General features: G+C 42.8%; 1 protein-coding gene across 1 annotated transcript in view; it reads right to left on the bottom strand.

Moving 5' to 3' along the window:
• The window catches only part of LOC309552497 (uncharacterized protein), a gene marked incomplete at both ends in the record, with an annotated part of 102,962 nt that extends 81,484 nt beyond the window's left edge, over positions 1 to 21,478 (bottom strand). The window contains 4 exons of the mRNA XM_082253466.1: positions 11,213 to 11,300; positions 16,404 to 16,553; positions 18,958 to 19,101; positions 21,382 to 21,478. Of these exons, the coding sequence (XP_082109592.1) occupies positions 11,213 to 11,300; positions 16,404 to 16,553; positions 18,958 to 19,101; positions 21,382 to 21,478 (479 nt within the window). The remainder of the gene's footprint in view (positions 1 to 11,212; positions 11,301 to 16,403; positions 16,554 to 18,957; positions 19,102 to 21,381) is intronic.
• Positions 21,479 to 22,470: the final 992 nt, after the last annotated feature.

The raw sequence follows: 22,470 nt of genomic DNA on the forward strand, positions 1-22,470 counted from the left end.
AATTATGCCCCATCAGTGGTATCAATGGAAGGAATTGCGCCCCATAGTTGGTATCAATTAAAGGAACTGTGCCCCATAGTTGTTGTCAGAGGGAGGAATTGGCCCTTTTGATGGTGTCAGTTGGAGAAATAGTACCCTATTTTTGGTGTCAGTGACAGGTATGATACCCCATTGTTAGTATCAGTGAGTGGAATAGTGCCTCAAGGGCCTGATAAAGGCAAACAAAGGGCCGCATCTGGCCCCCGGGCTGCAGCTTTTTTGAGACTGTTGATTTAAAGGACAGTGTTCATTAAAATTATTTTTTTTTTAATTCTTTAAAACAAACCTTTCCTGATGCCAACATTAAAGTATAGCTGAAGGTCCCTGTATAAACAAGTACCAAATCGAGTTTCTATGCAATGCACATGCCTCAAAAAGTAAAAAAAAAACTCTTCACCTTCGCTGATCTTCATTTGTGTCTCACATACTCCCCTTCCTAGGCACTCCAGCTTACAGTGGGAGGGTTTCAGCAACAGAGTCAGTGTTGTCAAAGCAGTGGGCAGGACAAGATGTGGCCAGGTGCTGACAAGCTACAGGCTTGGTAATCAGCAGTGAAAATGCTAAAAGCCACATCCCCTGCAACCTCTTCTCATCTCATTGTAGTGCAAGCAGACACAACCTACATGAGTGACCACTATGCTCTGAATCTGTAAGCCTTTCAGCATTGTTTCCCCACCATCGCAGGAAGCTGCATTGAGTGGACTTCACTGACAGGATCAATGGGTATTGGTGGAACTTTGCAAGGGGACGATGAGCGCAAACACACTTATAATTAATTGCTGCAGCGCATATTTTTAATTGAAAGGTTAAAGTTCTACTTTAATTAGGAACAGAGATCCTCAGGAGCTTTTATGACTCTTTCAAAGTCTTCTCAAGAGTTCCATCACCCTCAAAACCCAGGTTCTCTGGCATGAAAATACTGACTTTGGAAAGCAAAGCCGAGATTTAGCTGCCCTTTCCTGTTTCTGGCCCCAAAATGTTGGTTTCTGAACCAATTCATCATGAACCAATAGGTAAGTTAGCTGTTGGAGTCAGGAGGGGACAGACTAGTCTGCAAATTTGCTTACCAAACTTATGCCCCATACACACGTGCAGATTATCTGCAGACTTTTGTCTGCAGACTTACCTTTTCTATGTAGTGCAAGGGCCTGCCGGATTGCATACAAATTGAAAGTGTTTAGGTTTGACCTCATATTATATGGTTTTGGTAAGTCTGCAGACAAAAGTCTGCAGATAATCTGCACGTGTGTATGGGGCATTAATTTATCATTGGTTTGAATCCCAAACATGGCACTACTTGCATGGAGTTTGCATGTTCTCTCTGTACCTGTGTGGATTTTCTCCAGGTACTCCAGTTTCCTCCCACACTCCAAAGAGTAGACATGTTGGTATGTTAATTGGCTCCTGTCTTAATTGGCCCTAGTATATGTATGTAAGAATTTGAGTTAGGGACTTTAGATTGTACGCTAGTAAGGACAGGGACTGATGTGAATGTATAATATATGTAGTATGTAAAGCTCTGCGTAAAATTTATGGCACTATATAAGTACCTGTAATAAATAAATACAATTAATTATATATACAGTATATATATATATATATATATATATATATATATATATATATATATATACACAGTATATATATATATACAGTATATACAGTATATATATATATATATATATTGAAACCCTCTGCGTTTCTGAGGTTCCAAGGTACTTGTGAAGTGCGGGTAAAATCAAATAATTCAGGAGTTTCCAGACACATGTGCAATAAAACCCCCAGTGAAGTACACAAACCTTCTTGCATATATAGATCATCAATGCTCACAACAAAATTTAAATAGAAGCAGTAGAATCCAGTAAATCCACAAACTTTTTAATGTTAAGACCCTCATACATAAAACCAGAAACACACAGCTGAGGATCATACTAAGTGCTGTCTACTATGCATTTTGCAGAGGTTTGTGCCCTGGAAATAGAGCCACTTCAGCTAGTCGGACAGGGCAGTCTCCAGCACTGGGTTGTTATCTCCATGACAGATAATAGAGGCTCCTTTTGTTTTTCTTAATTAGGTAAGCAGTATAACATCTGTAAAGAAATTCAACAGAGAAATTGAGTCAAAAGATACTTTGGTCTCCGTAAGCATTACTTACGATTCTACTTCCTCCTCTTCTTTTCTCTGTTGGGGTCCCCCAAGGTTCTGTTCTTGGACATCTCCTATTTTTAATCTACATCACCTCTCTGGGTCAGCTGATAGCCTCCCATGGCTTCCAAAACCATTTCTACGCTGATGATACCCAAATCTATTTATCCACCCCTCAACTTACTCCCTCGGTCTTCTCACGTATCACTAATTTACTAGCAGATATATCAGTCCAGATGTCAAACCACTTCCTCAAACTAAATCTATCCAAAACAGAACTTATAATTTTTCCTCCACCACATGCTCCTTCCCCCGATCCCCGCATGCCAAGGTCCTAGGTGTTGTCCTGGACTCAAGCCCCACATCCAATCACTGTCCAAATCTTACCGCTTCAACTTTCACAACATCTCCAAAATAGGCCCCTTTCTAACCAATGACAGAACTCCTAGCTCCTAGTTCACTCCCTGGTCATCTTGCGCCTCGACTACTGCAATTCCCTTCTCATTGGCTTACCTCTACATAGGCTATCCCCCCTTGAATCTATCATGAATGCTGCCACCAGACTCATCCACTTTACCAATCGCTCCGTGTTCTCTACACCTCTCTGTCAATCCCTCCACTGGCATCCGCTCACCCAACAAATTACATTCAAAATACTAACAACATTTTACAATGCCATCCACAATTTAGCCCCCAGCTACATCACTAGACTAGTCTCAAAATACCAACCTAATCGCTCACTTCGTTTGGCTCAAAACCTCCTGCTCTCTAGCTCCCTTGTCGCCTCCTCCCATACTCGCCTCCAGGACTTTTCCAGAGCCTCTCCAACCCTATGGAACTCCTTACCCCAATCTGTCCGATTATCTCCTTCTCTATTAGCTTTTAGACGATCCCTGAAAACCCTGCTCTTCAGAGAAGCCTATCCTACCCACACCTAACAACTGTACTTCCATTTTCTCCATAAGCTCATTCCCCACAGTTATTGCCTTTTGTTTTACTTGACCCTCCCTTCTAGATTGTAAGGGCAGGGCCCTCTAATTCCTCCTGTATTGAATTTTATTGTGACTGTATTGTCTTCCCTCATATAGTAAAGCACTGCGCAAACTGTTGGTGCTATATAAATCCTGTATTATAATAATAATAATAATAATAATAATAATACAGTGAATGGATGGGAACGGCGAGATATAGTTGGGGTAGCAGATACAATCAAGGGAATAGGAGAGAGGAGATACAATGTTAGAGAAAAGAAGCAACTAGAGCATGGGTCTCAAACTTCCTAAACAAAGGGCCAGTTTACTGTCCTTCAGATATTAGAAGGGCCAGACTGTGGTCCTTGGGAGTAGAAAATGTCACAGAGTCAATGTAAATAATGTCTCGGACTTGGTGGTTAGTGGAAGTAAAAAAAATTACATTGTGTCTGTGGTCAGTAAGAGGAGAAATAGTGTCCTATAATTGGTATCAGTGGGAGGAATCGTGCCCTATTTTTGGTGTCAGTGAGAGGGATAGTGCCACAAGGGCAGAAAAGATGGCAAGCAAAGGGCCACATCCTGCCCCCGGCCACAGTTTGGAGACCACTGAACTAGAGGATGGGAGAATGGAGGTACAATGGAGAGATGGTAGAAACTGTACAATTTGGAAATGGGAATGCAGTATAGTGTAGGGCTGATTTTTATGTTACACAATGTAGTGGGGCAACTGAAGTCTATTGTATACCAGACCTTTGTGTCAACCCACTGATACCCTTTACTATTTCATTGATAGATATATATATATATATATATATATATATATATATATTTTTTTTTTTTTAAGGGTATAATTGCTGACCCCCCCCCCCCCCCCCGGGCATCTCAGGTGCTATTCCTTCTGCTCCAGATGTGGGTGTTTTTGTTGTTGGCACACCAGCACTAATAATATTAAGGGCACAATTGCTGTACCCCCTTGTGCATCTCAGACGCTATTCCTTCTGCTCCAGACATGGGTGTTTTTGTTGTTAGCGCACCACCACTAATAATAGAAAGGGCATAATCGCTACCCCCCTTGTGCATCTCAGGCGCTATTCCTTCTGCTCCAGACGTGGGTGTTTTTGTTGTTGGCGCACCAGCACTAATAATATTAAGGGCATAATTGCTGCCCCCCTTGTGCATCTCAGGCGCTATTCCTTCTGCTCTAGACGTGGGTGTTTTTGTTGTTGGCGCACCAGCGCTAATAATATGAAGGGCATAATTGCTGCCCTCTTGTGCATCTCTGGCGCTATTCCTTCTGCTCTACACGTGGGTGTTTTTGTTGTTGGCACACCAGCACTAATAATATTAAGGGCATAATTGCTGTACCCCCTTGTACATCTCCAGCACTTTTCCTTCTGCCTCAGCAGGGGTTTTCTTTTTTTTGGGCTTTTATTTATTCATACAAAATATATAATAAAACGGTTTATAGTGCACCAAGCACAAAAGTATTGTACCCAAGCACCATATTCCCTTTCCACACTCTTAACTAAAAAGTTATAAAAACCCCTGCCAAAATATAAAACACCATAATAAAAGAGTTTATAGTGCACCAAGCACAAAATGATTGCACCGAAGCATCGTATTTCCATCCCACATTCTATAATAAACAGTTATAAAAACCCCCCTAAAATCCACATCATGTCCAAAAGGCCAACAAGGAGAGGCAGATGCTCACAGGCCACTAAAAGATGGCAAGCAGCCTCTGTGTCCACAAGGAAAAGTGGTGGTCATGGACAGGGTCTATTCTCTGCAGGCTGAGCACGCTTGTCCTTTTTTTCCGGTGCTGGCTGTGTTATTGAGCCACAAAATGCAGAAGAGTTGGTGGAGTGGATAACTAAGTTGTCTTCATCCTCCTCATCCTCTGTGACACAGGCTCATACTAGATTGTGTGCAAGGTTCTGTGGCGCATTGCTATACCATCATCCCTCTCAGTGCAGGTTTTTGAGAAGACATGAGGTATAGTAGGGGTAGAGATCCCAGATGAGGAGCAAGGTGAAGTATTTTTTTTATGATGTCGATCTTTCAGGTTCCGTTGCCAACAGACTGCATGGAAGGTCGTCCTATGTCTTGTCAAGCACGTGGTGCCCAAGCGGCTGGTATTCTGGCCACGCTTGATCCGCATCAGACAGAGATTGCAAACAGCAACGCTGCGGTCTACTGCACATTGAAAAAAAGCCCACATCAATGAACTTTTGGAAGTCAGCGGGGAGTTAGCAGTGCCCTGCATCTGTGGAGCTCTGTGGTGTATTGCAATAGGGTGGCTGCCCTTAAGGCCCTGGAGCACATCCTGGCTCATTGGAGTTGTGCCACCTCATCCTCATCACTTTTCTCCTCACTTTCCTCATCTATTCTCTCAGGCACCCAAGTACAGTCTTTGACCTCATGATCCCCTCCCTCCTCATCACTAGAGCAAACTTGGCAGTATGCTGCAGCTGTGGCAACATGACTGCTAGTTTCTTGTCCGTTATTGTCACCCCCTCTCTCTAGGCTCTTGTTATTCCCTTCCTCAACCTGGGAACCAACATCGGAGCATTCAAATTGCTGCGCATCCTCCAACATCATGTAACTGACACTATGATCAAATAATTCAGGTGACTCCTATGGGCATGATGGTAAGGCTACTGAAGGAGTAGCTGTAGACAAGAAGCCTGTGGATCAGGCCAGAAAAGACTGTGGCTATTTCCGGCAGTCACACAATGCCAATGCTCGGTTACCTGAGATTCAACAGGAAATCAACCTGCCCACCAACCGCATCATTTGTGAAACTCAACATTGGCAATGCACACGCAGCAGAGGGCCAATAATGAGTACCTGTGTGGGTATGGCACAAGGACAGACTTGGGGGAGCTTGGCTTCTTTTCGGCACGCCAGTGGCTGCTGATAAAGGATGCATGCACTGCCCTGTCTTGATTTGCGGAGGGCACAAGGATGGTGAGCCACAACAATGCATGCATCAGTGACACTGTCCCTCTAGTCTTCCTGCTGGAGCACATGCTTCATGGAATCATGGACAGGGCATTTGAGGCAGAACAGTGGGAGGAAGAGGAGGACTTCCTTTCTTCCAAAGTCCACCTTTATGCAGATAACATACTTGCGGGGCCACAAAACACACTGGAGGAACAGGAGGAGGATTGTGGAAGCATGGATGTAGAGGATAACATACAGCAGTCTTCAAGGGATGGTTTTCATTCCCCAGAAACCACAGGAGTTATACCTTGCTGGGAAGAGGTTTCTCCTGACAATGTCATCCTTAGTGACCCAGAGGACTCATAATCGCATGCCTCCTCAAACTTACACTGCATGGGCTCCCTGATTCTGCAAAGCCTGCGAAAAGACCAGAGGATTTGTGGTATCAAGGAGAGGGATTATTACTGGTTGGCAACCCTTCTTGATCCACGTTACAAGGGTAAAGTTGCAGAGCTCATCCTGCCTTTACAGAGGGAGCAGAGGATGAAACATCTTGAGGACACCTTGAAGAAAAACTTGTGTAACACCTTTCCAGGCACTGGGAGGTTAACCTTCTCTGGGCGTGTTTCTGAGGCATCATTCAGCCAAATGAGTAGAGGTGGAAAAGGCGGCCAGCTGACCGATGCCTTTAAACAATTCTTTAGTCCTCAGCGCCCAAGGCTGTTAGGTTTAAGCAACCACTGGCAGCGTCTCCATCATATGGTGCAGGATTATCTAGGGGAAAGAGTAGACATGGAGACATTTCCAACTGAGCATCCACTGGGTTACTGGGTCTTGAGGATGGACCACTGGCCAGAACTTGCTCAATATGCAATTGAGCTGCTGGCCTGTCCTGCTTCCAGCTGGCTTTCTGAATGGACATTCAGTGCTGCTGGAGGTTTTGTGATTGATAAAAGAGTGCGCCTGTCCACAGACTCTGTTGACCAGCTGACATTTATGAAAATGAATCAGTCCTGGATGAACAGGAATTGATTGAATTAGAATTTGCTAGGGGTCTGGCATCCCTTGAAGACTGCGTATGCAGGCCTATCCTATTCCTGAATCTTGATTATGCTAGCTTCCAACAATGTTTTTGGTTTAGGGCACCACCAACACCTAATTTTTTGCACCTGTATGACAAGTACATGCGATTTCAACAGTAGTGCTCGTTCCTGCGCCTTGTGCCTGCGCGTCTTTTTTAAATAAAATTTGCGTACCAGATCCAAATCCATACCAGACCCGAAGGGACTGGGGGGGACCCTACACCATTTATTTTATGTTTTTTTATCTGTATTTCCGGGAGCCGACAATACATTACAGCCGCAAGCAAGTTTAAATGACATTTTTTCCTTTAGAAATGTCAGTATTGCTGCAGCAGGCTACATACATCACACAAATGCGCCACTTTACAGGCACATTAAGGGGACCCCCAAGCATGATATTTAAAGGAATTTTTCATTTTTATTGTTTCACTTTAAGCATCATCAAAATCACTGCTCCTTTAAAAACCCTTTGCATTGGTACATATCCCCCAGAGCAGTACCTGGACCCCGATACACTTTTTTTTTTGCCAATAACTTGCATTTAAGCCTTAAAATGAGGACTCTTGATTTTTCATGTTCGAGTCCCATAGACTTCAATGGAGTTCAAATGTTCTGACAAACATTTCCCCGTTCTTGGTGTTCTGGTGCGAACCGTACCGGTGCGTGTTCGGCCCATCACTATTCACTGGAATAATTTGCAATTATTCATGTTTTTTTGCCCTTTAGGAAGGTTTTTCCTTTCCTCCTGTCCTTTCTGACCTCCATCAAATAGAAATCACAGGGGCTTAGTGGATAGGACTACTAGAGTGGACCACGGGGACTCTGGTTTCTTCCCACATTCCAAAGACAAGGTACGTTAGTCAGCTCCTTCCTAAATTGGGTAGAGTATGTGTTTATATGTATGCAAGTTAGGTACCTTAGATTGCAAGCTCCTTAAGGGCAGGGACCGAGGTGAATGTACAATATGTAAAGAACTGTGGGAATTGTAAGCAGTATAAAAACGGATATAATAATAAATATATGTTTGAGCCCATAGACTGTACAAGACAATCTGGGCTGTATTTACCACAATGAACATTTGGGTGCCAATCCTCAGAATACACAAAGTACGATAAATGTTTTCTTATTTTGTTTCCTTCTACTATTCACATCTGAACATTTGTGACTATATTCAGCAGTAATGGGAAGGGGGTAAAGGAAATGTTGAGCATCAGAAGGCTTTTTATAATTAAAAAACCACAAGACCATGTGTCTTTTTCCTCCTGTTTGGTGGTTTCTGTAGTTGACAAGCAAGTCTGACAAAAGTCTATGAACGAGACTCTGTTGCCTTCAACTGCATAATCCTACTAAGGTTATACTTTAAAAAGTTGAAAGTGTTAAAAATGAGAGAGCTTATAAAGATGTACAAGTCTGTCATTCCCCCAGATGTTGACAAAGTTCTTGGTAACAAAGGGAGATCCTCGCGCTTATGGATATATAATGTGCTGAGTTTGAATGTTAGTAAATTAAAGCTGCTGCTGACAAATACGGTGCAGGTGCCTTTAAATTGAGAGTGTATTGGCACTTTTCCACTGCAAGTACCGGCTCGGGTCTACTCGGCCCTGCTTGGCCCTGCTTGGCCCGGTTTGCTTTTCCACTGCTGGTACCGCATGGTACGGTGTTGGAACGGTTCGGTACAGTACGGTATGGTTTGCTTTTCCACTAAAGTAGTACTAAAGTTAAGTGGGTGGGATAACAATGGGGTGGGTGGGATTCTCTGACCAATCAGTGGCTAGTAGTGACTGCATGCAAAGGATTGTGGGATATGGTACCGGGTACGGTACCTCTTGAACCACAATCGAGTAGGTACTGTTTTTGAGAGCCGTACCGTTCGGTTCCATGCAGTGGAAAAGCACCGCCGTACCGTACCTAACCGTTCCTACACCATACCATGCGGTACCAGCAGTGGAAAAGCACAAAAGCGAGCCGAACCGTTCGGTTCCATGCAGTGGAAAAGAGCCATATGTAAGTCAGGGCTGCTAAATAAACCACTTAATACAATAAATCATCAAATAATAAATAATCATCAAATAAATATAAAGTGCTCAGTGCAGTCTGTGCCAAATATAGTGCAACAGTATCCTCCTGAAAATAAATAATGTCCCCATAAATTCAGTGTAAACTGTTCATAAGTGCAACTGTGCCCAAAAGTGCTTCTGTGCTCCAATCTGCTCCAATTGTGCCTTGGCTACAGATGATGCCCAAGGGGAGGGAAAAATGTGTCTAGCGAGGCAGAGCGTACGATGTCACTTCCGGACGGTGGAACGCACGCTGCAGGAGCAGCAACCACCGGACCACATAATGCTGTGTATCAGACTTTTACTTGTAAATCCTACACAAGAACAGCGTTTGGGACACAGACATCCAAAGAGGGCACAGCAGCCCCGCACAGTCTTTGTGTCGTACAGGCTTGGATTGCATACTGTTCCGGTGAGTAGGGAATCAGAGGGAGAGCACAAGCACTTTCTTCAGATTGGAGCACAGAAGCACTTTTGGGCACATTGGACTTATGAACAGTTTACCCTGAAATTATGGGGACATCATTTATTTTCAGGAGGATACTGTTGCACTATATTTGGCACGGACTGCATTGAGCACTTTATATTTATATTTATTTGATGATTATTTATTTTTTGATGATTTATTGTATTAAGTGGTTTATGTAGCAGTGCTGACTTACACACGCACTCTCAAAGTTCTTGGTAGATGTAATGAGTTGAGCAGGGTAGTAATGTTATTGTGTTGATACCATATGCAGCTTTTATCTTTTCTAAAGGGATAGTCCATCAATGGAAATATGTACTTTATTCAAGAAGATTTTGAATAAAGGTTTTCCCTTCTGGCTTATGAATAATGCATGCAGAGAAAGTGCATTAAGACTTTCTAGAGCAACCATCCTAGATAGGGTTCCTCCAAGGGTTGGTAGGGGTTGTTTGAGTTGTGGCTAACTGACCTCCTATTTTATGGTGCTTGCATAGATCCAGATCAACGACACCTGCTAGGGCCAGCTACATGACACCAATGCTCTTTTTAGCTATCTGTAAGGGTGTCATTCTGATCACCACTCTAAGGGGGTATTTCTTCCCACTAGCCACCAATGTAAGGGGCACTTTCCCACCAATCTCTGAATTAGCTTTAGCAGGGATGCCTCAAAACCTGAAAATACTGTAATTCCAAGGTTCACTCAGAGGTGAAAACATTGGGAAAAGGCTGATCTAGAGATACGGGTCTTTTGAATTTGGTAGATTTGAGTTGCAGTGGGTGGGAAAGTGCACCGTTTTTTTTGTTTGTTTTTTTTTTTTTGAAGATCACCATTACATCATTGCAATAACATTACAAAAACCTTAGTTCATTTATACATTTTAAAGGTTTGTTTTGTTTGATTTTTGTAGAGGCCCCTTTGACAAAGGAGATCCAATCAGGTCCACCTGTCAGTTTTTCAGGCAGACCTGATTGGAAGGTCTATTCATCCCAATAGACAGGCGGGTGTAAATGAACTTGTGTTCATTTACACCCACCTACCATCAGGTCTAATCCGAACTACTCAAAAATACAGAAGAGTATCTGTTCCCTTACATTTAGGTGCACCTGTTTGGAGGGTAGTTGGGTTAAATAGACAGCATTTACACCTAGCTACCCATAGAGCCGAGCGGGCTCTTTCCATGTATGCTTTGCAGAAACTGAGCAGACATGGACCTGTAATCCGCCTGCTTTTCTCTGCTCAGCAGGGGATATCTGAGTGGATCCCTGCTGATCAGGACAGAGTCCGTCCCATCTGCAAGGGGCCTTAGGCAGTAAGAGTGGTTGGGTTGCAGTGCTGTATTTATCTTTTAACTATTTTTTTTTTTTTTTTTCAAATAATCACATGACAGAAGGGACAGAACTTTAACAAAAGGGTATAATCATTTAGAAGTGCCCAGGGCAGCAAACTATAGCCCTGCGAGTTACTAATTGTAGGATATACTGTACAGAGGATGCACTAATAAATACCTCCAGAAGAATATTTGAAAAAGCAGAAACAGTATAAGTAAGACCCCAACACTGATCTGCATAATCCTTAATATGGCGTTCAGGGGAACTAAAAGACAAAAAAGAAATAAAATATTACATTCCTTGGCTAAGTAGGTTAATTGCAGCCCATTTCATAGATTCACACTCGTAAAAACTGAGCATGCTTATCACCAGTTATAATATACATCTTCTTTCATATTTTGCTTCAAAGTATATCTAAATCCAAAAAAAAATGTAATATATTGCATATGTGGTGGTCAGTTCTTTTTTTTTTTTTGCCCTTTTTAATAACCTGGAATAACTCACTTCCTTTCCCTGTGTGACTACATTCAGCTATCCATTACATCCAGGGAGAGATCTATGGTTGTCACATAGGCTAGACTACAAACATGTCTGTCTTTGCTCTTCTACATTATATGGAGGATGAGATAATGTCTTTTCAAGTGGCAAGGGAACTGCATTTTTGACAAGATCAGAAATATTTTGTACTTACTAAACATAGGAAAACAAATGCAGCGACCACATTAAGGACTGGTAAGCTGCAATATATTCTGTAGGGCTACCTCCGTAGGAGCTGCTGATTTTAACGTTTTTTTTTTCCCACACAATGCAGACTGCTCCAATAAACAGTCTAGGTTGTCCATTTGTACATTTTTGCTTGTAGAACTTGGGATGAGAGCAGGATAAAGGAGGTATGGGATACTCAAAGCACACTGAATAGTAATAGGAGGACACTCTTGACTAGGTTAGACTTCAGTCTCTGTGCTAGGGGTTTATCGGAATGGCCAGGACTGAGACCCTGTGAGAACTGTCTCAGAAAAGAGCTTTGAGATCAGGTCTATTGTCACAATATATATTCAGGGCAGCTGAAATCCCGTCTCCTTCAGACATCTCTATGCTTCACGGCAACTGCTCAGTCCCTAGATTCTACCCGACACTCTTCAGTGAGTACTCCAAACCAGATCCTTGGGTGAGACTGCTTGGTCAGCTCTAAAGTAAATTGGGAATAGGCCCCAAGCTCTACCACAGCTTAAACCAGCAGGGCAAGAACAGAGCTGCTCCAGACCCAAGACTATTAATGTCCACTCCAGCCACCTACTGGGCACACCTGCTGAGGGATTTGCTGGAGCACAATAAATATTCAAGCTGCCCATTTGCCACTTCCTGCACTCGATGTTCTAGAAGCCTATAGAATGCAGGGGGAAGCAATCAAATCTGCAGTCTGTGAAATCCAAATCAACAACTGCTTTAAAGAACTTAATTTACCTAACATCCTAGCAGCCTATTTAGGAGGGTGCTACATCACATACAGTATTTGTTTGGGGTTTAGATACACTTTAAGTTTGAGGATGAAACCAACTCTGTTGAATTGTCAAGTTTTGTTACTTTAAGCAAAAATGCCCTCCTTAAAAATATACTGTATATGCACAATGGAGGGCCAGTAAAAGACCATAGATGCCATTTTAAATTATGTCTGTCCTACATTGTCTATTCTCTAGCAATGAGATGTGTTCATACATCTCTCACGTCCAATAATCAAGTTGTGTAGGTTTCAAAGTTTCATCTTAATCTATGGTTTTCTCTTTTAGTATTGAATTTAATTTGTGCTTAATCAGGAAAGGCTGGCAACTCGGCATTCTCTTTAATAAAAGTACTTTATTTGCTACATGGGTACAGGTACAGAGTATTCCCGGACCTGTATTGGCTATGAAGCCTTCATCAAAGCATTGTGTTTCATGAGTTTTATATGCTGTCCCCGTTCTGTTCACATCTATGGTTACACTGTACTTCTATGGTCACAGTATTAAAAAAAAAGAAAAGTAAAAAAAGAAAACAATTGTAAAAAAATAAGAAAAGTTTAAAAAAAGTGAAAAAAAATATTAATATTTATTTATATACTGTCACCAGTCATTGTCCCTGATCACTGTTGCACCAGTCATATGGTAACTTCACTGCTCTGATGACTGTATAATAAAAATTATGAAAAACAAACTTTAATAAATGTCTTTGTTTTCCTAAAAAAGTGATAAAAAATTAAATCTTCAAAAAATTCACAATGCCTTTTCCTAAATACCTTGGACTGTCTAGTTTCCAAAAGTGGGGGAGTATTCATACTGTCCTGGTATTTTAGGGCTTCAAGAAATTAGATAAGCCATCAGTACATGAGGATTGATCAATTTGTAAATATACTGTATATACCAACGTTTGTGGACTCTATAACTTTCCTACAGATTAAATAATATACACCGATTTTGGTTATTTTTATCAACTAAAAGGAAGCAGAATACATTTGGCCTACATTTATGAAAAACGATTATTTATTTTCAAAATTTTAAAACAGAAACTAAGAACGCTTTGTCTCAAAAGAATGATAAAAATTTAATTTAGGCACAGTGTTGCATGGCCCTGTTTGTCCTGCCGGGCCCTTGTGGATCGCAGGCCCAAAGCTCCTGGAATAGACATTCCCAGCGGCAGCCAATGGATCAGGACCATGCGATTTCTTTTAACAGATTTGTAAGTATGGGCCCCTTGGTGACCCCTTAGTGTTTCGCTATCTACTATCTTCATTACATGCTACAAATTGTTTATTTCTTAGAAACCATGTATCGCATCAACTCCTGAGGAAGTCAACTCCTGAGGAAGTGAGGAAGAGGTTGTTCATAAAACGCGCTGGGTTATCAGGATGCATTTTCTTTTAAATGGTTTTTATTTAAGGCAAAAGAAATACGGTACTTGATTAGGTACATGCCGTGATAAAACAAGTCGCTTTGAAATACAGAACTGCAGCATATAACAATCAAGTAACCGGTAACAATGTGATCCGTATATGGAATCGACCCGGCGTCCCGTCTGAGAAGCATTGAGGGTACGCGCTAACTGTAGGTGTGGCCAAGGTCACAATGCGTGGATGGACCCCCACACAGAAGGGGTCTCAGCCAAAACAAAGATATATCACTTGATTAGGTATGCCGGGGGCCAGGTGGGGGGGGGGCTGGGCTGGAAGGGTTGGGAGGACATCAGGGTAAGTAGGAGAGGGTCGTGGGGGGGGGGGGTGATAGCAGGTGATCAGGATGCATTTTCATACCTACCATGGATTGCTCTATGGAATACTGAACTTGACTATGAATATACTATAAAAAAAAGTAGTGAACAACTGCGCTAAACCAAAAAGATTGTAAGCAGCAACTTCAAGTGTGACTATCACCTCAGAAACAATGTATAAATATAAGTTGCGCTAAATAGTGAAAACATATATGATAATGTAAAAAAGTCCAGAGATAAAGTCCATATAAGGCAAACAGCACGTCTGACGAAATTTTCTGTACAGGTACCGCTTACCAGAGGCTAATGATAAATAGGCCCAAAGATTCCAAGTGATCCACAGGAACCAGATCTCGGACGGACTCCGTGTGTTGAATGGATCTCCTCAGTGTTGAGTGATCATGTGAAATGAAATAAAAAACGCCATAGCGTAAAACCACAAACAAATAGATGTAACACCCCAAGTGATGGAAATATCAGAAAGGTGCTGTAGTAGTGATAGTAAAGAACATAGACACCTCCAATCCTGTGAATATACTCCTTACCAGAGTAATAGAAAAATATTGCAGAAACAAATAGTGTAGAGGACAGTCGAGACTGTCTGAAGCTGAGGGAGAAATCGACTGACAAAGCCATCACCATCTGTATGCTGAGCCTGTATCAGTGTTCCCATTGGAGGCGCCTGGTTTGGAATATCTAGACACCAGCATTTGGAGTTTTGCTCGCAGCGGAAGTGCTTAGGCGATTCAGGACCTTTTTCTGCCTTTATCATTTTGGAGCTGGTAAGGGCATATGTTTGTTAGCCCTCTTCGGTGACACGATTGGGATCTAAGTGCTCTATTTACTTTCCTTTTGGTAAGCTGCAGTCCTATTGGGGGAGGTCCTCTACCCTATTTGTTTCTGCAATATTTTTCTATTACTCTGGTAAGGAGTATATTCACAGGATTGGAGGTGTCTATGTTCTTTACTATCACTACTACAGCACCTTTCTGATATTTCCATCACTTGGAGTGTTACATCTATTTGTTTGTGGTTTTACGCTATGGCGTTTTTTATTTCATTTCACATGATCACTCAACACTGAGGAGATCCATTCAACACACGGAGTCCGTCCGAGATCTGGTTCCTGTGGATCACTTGGAATCTTTGGGCCTATTTATCATTAGCCTCTGGTAAGCGGTACCTGTACAGAAAATTTCGTCAGACGTGCTGTTTGCCTTATATGGACTTTATCTCTGGACTTTTTTACATTATCATATATGTTTTCACTATTTAGCGCAACTTATGAATATACTATGTAAAACATCACAAATTTGTTTCATAATATGGTACCTGCTGACATTGTATGTTCCAATAAACATGCTTTTTACCCTTTATCATTAATTGTGTCACACCTCATTTAAAGTCCCAAGGGCAAATCTTTGCAACTTTCTATGTTATTGAGGGATGGAGGTGCATCACGGGGTGCATCAGGGCATATTTTATTATTGTACAGTGTTGCATGACTTATTGTCATTCAAAGTGTGACCATGCTGAAATCTGAAAATTGGCCTAGGCATAAAGGGGGTAAAATTGTCCAGTGTTAAAGTGGTTAATTGCCATGTTCTTCTAGATCCTGTGCCAAATTGCTTCCCTCCAACATAGTGACCACACCTTGAAAAAATACAAGGTGTTCTGTGAATGGAAAGTGCCGAGCATGCGCCCCCTGTGGTCACTATGTAGAAGAAAAGCCACACAAGACCAAGAAAATTTTGGCAATTACTGCAGTAGGCGCAACTACAACAGTGATTGTCCCCTTCCATAGTGTTCCTTCAAGTATGAGATATGCATACTTACAATGTGTCAAGCTGGACTAATGTAACCATGCAATAAAGATCATTCCTGAAGTTCAGCTTTGATCTATTCAGAAATCAGATGAGCTTGCATGATTTTAAAGCCATGTTTAATGTGTTCTAGATTTTAAGCTCTAACGAGCAGGGCCCTCTAGTTCCTCCTGTTTTGAATTGTATTGTAACTGTATTGTCTTCCCTCACATTGTAAAACGCTGCGCAAACTGTTAGCGCTATATAAATCCTGTATAATAATAATAATATCAAGGCCTTGGACTAAAAGTAAAAACTCAAATTACCTTTCAGCTTTTGTTTTGGTGATTCACCTATGAAACGTGCAATTTGAGCAAGCCTATCAGTATTGGTATCCTCATAATCAAAGAACAATGCTGTACTCTTTGACTGATTTCGCGCCCTGGTGATCGGATGCCCATTGGAGCGCCATAGGCCTGGGGAAGCAAAGTGTTCACAGTTACATTTAATTCAGTTTTAAATTGTCTTAAAAGAGTATTTCCACTTTTGCAGTCAATTATGAGAAAACTCCACCATATGTTTACAGTATGTGTTCCCACTTACACATCTTACCTAAAAAATGTTCTTTTTTAAAATATTTATTACTTTTTAGATACATCTTAAGAGAAGGTGTCATGGCAGACTGCAAGCATTTCACATTGGGGTTTTATTTACTATTTACTAAAAGCAAATAGCAAAAAGCAAAAAAGCTGACCCCATACCACCACCGCTGCCACTCATCCCACCCCCTCCCCACCACCGCTGCTACTCATCCCATCCCATCCTTCCCCCACCACTACCATCACCACTCATCTCATCCCCCCACCACTACCATCACCACTCATCTCATCCCACCACCCCTGCCACTGATCCCATCCCAACACCACCCCTGCCACTCATTCCATCCTATCCCCCCACCACTACCACTGCCACTCATCCCATCCCCCCACCAATACCACAACCACAGCCACTCATGCCATCCCATCTACCCCACCACCACTGCTGCCACTGTTCCCATTCCCCCCTCTGCTGCCACTGATTCCATGCCCCCACCACTCCTGGCAATCATCCTATTCCATCCCCCTACCAATACCACCACCGCTGCGACTCATTCCAACCCCATGCTCCAGAGGGCCCATGCCTCACCCCTGTACACCTGGATAGGAAGGGTTTCGGGGTGGCATATAGAGGAACCAATCCTCTTTCTGCTGCAGGAAGGAAACGGAGGGGATCAGATCACTTCCTCTATAAGCCACCCCTTCTATTCAGGTGTACAGAGGTGACGCATGGGGCTGGGTCGCCCCAGGGGTAAGGAGGGCCCTTCAAGGCTTCTTGCACCAGGGCCCTGAACTCTGGTCTCATTGTACAATAAAGCTGCAGAGAACTGAAAACCAAGCCCAGTTTATTTTTCTGCGTACGATTCCATTCTGTGTACCATTTTGGAAATCTATCTCCACTTCCTGTCCCAGAGATACAGCAGGAAGTTAGAACAAATCCCCCAAAGTAAAGCCAATTCCCCTCTTAGACAGTTGCTCCTATTGGAGTATTTTCCCTTACCTATTGTTCTAGGGACAACTGTAAAATGTTGTATTTCCCCTTACTTTCTTTCTCAGTGACAGTGTTCACAAAGTACAAATAGAGTGGTGAATCTCCCCAATGGGGGCACTGAGGCAGAACAGACCAGAGAGAGGACCTTAGCAAAGCGGAGGTATAGGAGGGAGCATTATGTGGAGTTTTTTTTCTCTTGCATTTGTCAATCTTGAAGCAAGTTGAAATTGGCGGATGGTGATGCTCAAGTCAAAGTGGGACAGACCAATTAAATACAGCGGAAAATAATAAAAGGTTGCACAAATACAGTGACAATGTGTGTTTGTTGGATAAACTCAAAGAATTGCTCTTTTAACAGTTTAATAAATAACCCTGAAAGAAGCTGACAGATGACTCAATACCTGGAATTCATAAGCAGTGTTGGGTGACACTACGCCCTCTGCCATCCGCTGCCATTTACATGCAAGATGGACTTAATGGGGAACTAGTCTGTCAGTGTTCCTCATCAGGCCATGTGCACTCAACAGATGCAATGAGTTGAGCTGTCGGGTACATGGAGCCTCTGGAACTCTGAGATTAGTGGTTACAGTGGGCAGATTCTACAATCACTATTCAGCCCAATAGAAGTAAATGGGGGTGTACACATGATGCGGCTGCAATCCTTTGCATCACCATGTTGCAAAAATTGTGCCCCCTGTCACATTTAAAGTGATTGTAAAGTATTGCTTTTCTTTTTTTAATAACAAACATAGTATACTTACCTCCTCTTCTCAGGTCCCTTTTCGCTGCTCCTAGCCCCTCCCTCATGATGAGTGCCCTCACAGCAAACAGCTTGCTTTGGGGGGGGGGGGGGGCAACCAAGCTGGGCTGCAGCTCCGTGTATCCAGAGAAAGAACTGTTCCGCCCCACTCTCTCTTGATTGGCTAACTGACTTTGATTGACAGCCGCGGGTGCCAATGGTGCTCCGGCTGTCTCAACCAATCAGGAGGGATAGTCCCAGGCAGCCGAGGGACTCATGGACATTGCTGGACAGAGATGGGACTCAGGTAAGTATTTGGGCGTGCTGGGGAGACTGCATAGAATGCATTAAGATTAAAAAAAACCTTCCTGCCTTTAACATTCCTTTAATGAGCGATATCGTCTCATACCGCATGAGCCCCATTCAGCTAAGTGGGGCCGTGCAACAACCGCCCTGAAACTGCATGCATTGCAATCAATGGCCTATCAAGTTGACTTTCTGCAGTGCATTTTTTTAAAAGCTTTGCTTTGCCATAGAAGAACATTTTGGCTTACCTTTGCTTTTTTGTAGCAGCGACTTTGGATGTTGCAGCTTCCAGATTTTTTTCACATTACCATTAATACGTTCAGGTATTTGGCTGTCACTAGTCATCATCTCATTTGGAGCTTTCGCTGAAAATCCCCTAGGCAGCTTCATACCTGACCAGAGAAAGCAGGGGACTAATACAACAACCTATGATCTGATTAACACCGGCACAGCATTTTAGTAAGTACAAGGATTTATTAGTAAACGGAGAAAAACCAGTGTCAGTGCACACTAAAGCTGTAGAGGACTGAAAACCCTGGGCAGTTTATTTTTCTGTGTACCATTCATCGGTGTGCGCAGCATATTGCTTTAGGGTGTGCACCCCCAAGCTCAAACACACACCTTTCTCTGTAGCCTCAGCTGCACCGGACAATGAATGAATGAATGGGAAGTGCTCTATGCTTTAGTTGTAAATCAACACAGTGAGGGGCTGTATTCATTGTGTCCATTTAGAAATAGAAGGGGCTGGTAAATTACCTATTTACTAGTCCCTTCCCCCGCTCTCCATCCTGAAATATCCCCACAGCAGCCAGGGGGAGAGGAGGGAAGCCAGCAGCACTGCGGCATTGGTGGGGGGGGGGGGCACAACACAGGGGGAAGCGATAGGGGGAATCAGTACCACACATAGTGGCTAGGGTGTGCCCAAGCACACCTGGCACACCCCCTGTGTATGCCTATGGTACCATTGTACCATTCTATGTACCAAATGGGAAATCTATCTTTGCTTCCTGTCCCAGAGATACAGAGGGAAGTTAAAACATATCTGCCAAAGTGAGGGCAGTACACCTCTTAGACAGTTGTCCCCATTGGAGGTTTTCCCCCTACCCATTGTTCTAGTGAAAACTGTAAAATTTTGGTTGATGATGATGCTCAACTAAGTAGAGCAGACCAATTAAATTCACTGAAACATAGGAGTCCATTTACAAGAAACCTCTAGTCTAACTTAAAGCCTCGCTAACAATTTAGGCAATTTGGAAAGCATGCTTCAGACATCTGGTTGGTTTATTGTTCCCCCGTCTTCTGTCCCTTTCACAGTCCCGTAGACAGAGTTCTGGCATCGTTCACTGAAAGAGATTGGTGAATCTCCGCAATGGGGACACTGAGGCAGAACGGAAAAGAAAGAGGACCCTAATAAAGCGGAGGCATAGGAGGAAGTATTATGTGGAGTTCTCTCTCTTACATTTGTCTATCTTGATGCAAGTTGGATTTAGCTCAAGTCCGGGTCAGACCAATTAAATATAGTGAAACATAAAAATCCATTTACAAGAAATCTCTAGTCTAACGTAATGCCTATCTAGGAATATCAAAGTAATTTTCAAAGTACTTTCAGAAATTTGGTTGGTTTGTAGTTCCCCCCTCTCTATACCTCTCGCAGTCCCCAGGTCGGGCTTTTGGCAATGTTCATTGTTGAGCATTATGTGCTTTATGGTGGCTGTTTTGCAAATATTAATAGGTAGATATTCAACATTCCTCTTTTCTCCTGAAGATGTTGACTTTGGTTCATGAAACGCATTGAGAAATCTCTACCCGTTCGGTGAATATATCATGTGTGACAACATCCAAAAATGTACTATGTAATCAGCCCTATTTTTGTTCTTTTTTTTTTTTATTTGCCTTTTAGGCTCATGAAATTGTAAAAGGATGTTTTAATCTGCAAATACAGTGACAATGTGTGCATACCTGGAAAAACCTAAAGAATTGATCTTTGGACTGTTTTTAAGCAACCCTGAAAAACTGACAGATGACTCAATCTATGAAATTCATAAGAAGTGTCGTAGACACTCCGCCCACTGCCCTCTGCTGCCAATCACATGCAAGTGAAACAAGTAGTCGATCAGTGTTCCCCATCAGGCCCCGCCCACTCAATAGCCACAATGAGGTGGAGTTGAGTTGTTGGTTGGATGGAGCCTTATGAAGGACTCTGAGACTAGTGGTGGTAGTGGGCAGATTCCAAAACCACTATTCAGCCTAATAGTGCCTATGTAATCCACCCACTGACACCCACTGGTGATCACAATTAAGGCGGACCTGATGTGGAACTAGTGTCTCAGGCTCCGTCCATGGTCAATGTTCGACCTGTGTCATTGGATGCTGAGGTGCTGGCTATTGGGGGGGGGGGGGGGGCGCAATAAAAAAACACTTCTTCAGCTGCTTTTTCGCTGCCCCACTACCAACCCCCTTAAGCTGCAAAGGCAGTGGACAGGGGTGAGCATTTAATGTAATCCTTTGCTTCATGGTGTAGCAAAATTTTCCCCCCTATTACATTTAATAAGCAAAATTTGACCCATTCAACTGGGGCCATGCCTCAACCTCTCTGCGTCCAAACCAGTAGCCTACCAACTTGATTTTCTGCAACCCAGTTTTCAAAAGCTTTGAGTGACGTTTTAGCTTACCTTTCCCTTTTTGTAGCAGCTGATTTAGATGTTGCAGCTTCCAGCTTTTCTTCACATTACCTTTAGTATGTTCATGTACTTGGCTGTCACTAGTCATTATCTCATTCGGATTGGTCACTGGAAATCCCCAAAGCAGCTTCATACCTGACCAGAGAAAGCAAGAGACTAATACAGCACCCTATGATCTGATTAACGCTGGCACAGCATGTTACTAAGAACAAGGATTTATTGGTAAATGGAGCAAAATCAGTCTCAGTGCACACTAAAGGTCTAGATGAAATTTTGCTGTTTGTGTACCATTTGGGAATCTAACTCTGCTCTCTGTCCCAGAGATGCAGCAGGAATCTCCCGAACTAAAGGAAATTTCCCTCTTAGACAGTTGTCCCCATTGGAAGATTTCCCCCTACAACTTGTTCTAGGGACAGCTCTAAAAATGTGGATTTTCCCTCACTTTCCTTTTCAGTGACAGTGGTCACAAAGGACAAATAGAGTGGAGAATTTTCCCAATGAGTACACTAAGGCAGAACAGACCAGAGGGAGGACCTTAACATAAGGTGACCAGATTTGTAAATGAAAAATCATATATTTTTTTTTTTTTTAAATGGCAAATGGTGTTTATGGAATAATTGTATGATATATATACATTATTTCTCAACTTTCGTCCATGAGATAAATAAAAGACACTTCTTAGAATTTTTGGGAATATGACTACCAAATGTTAAGAAGATAAAATAAAGAAAAAATGGGGAGCATGTGCGAGAGCCACGGAATGGACGTCTAGTTCATGAGCTCCGCACTGCTCCAGCCTATTCGTCCCTACCACAGCCGCAAAAGAGCTCAGTGTCTCCCCACACCGCAGACACCCGATCCTGGAGATCCACAGTAGTGATCCGATGTTGGGAGGCTCAGTTAGGAGAGGCCTCTCAAAACTTCTATTTACCGGACCGCAGACACCGAAGATCCCCAAGATGGCACCAGCAGCGCCACAAGGCTCTGTAGCAGAGGCCGAAAGCTCCATAGCAGACCAGGATTAGGTAGATAGTGGGGCTCACATCCCCACTAACTTAACTGTGAGTACTCCGCATCCAG

This window comes from Pelophylax lessonae, assembly GCF_965119305.1.
Source record: "Pelophylax lessonae genome assembly, chromosome: 4".
Classification (NCBI taxonomy): domain Eukaryota; kingdom Metazoa; phylum Chordata; class Amphibia; order Anura; family Ranidae; genus Pelophylax; species Pelophylax lessonae.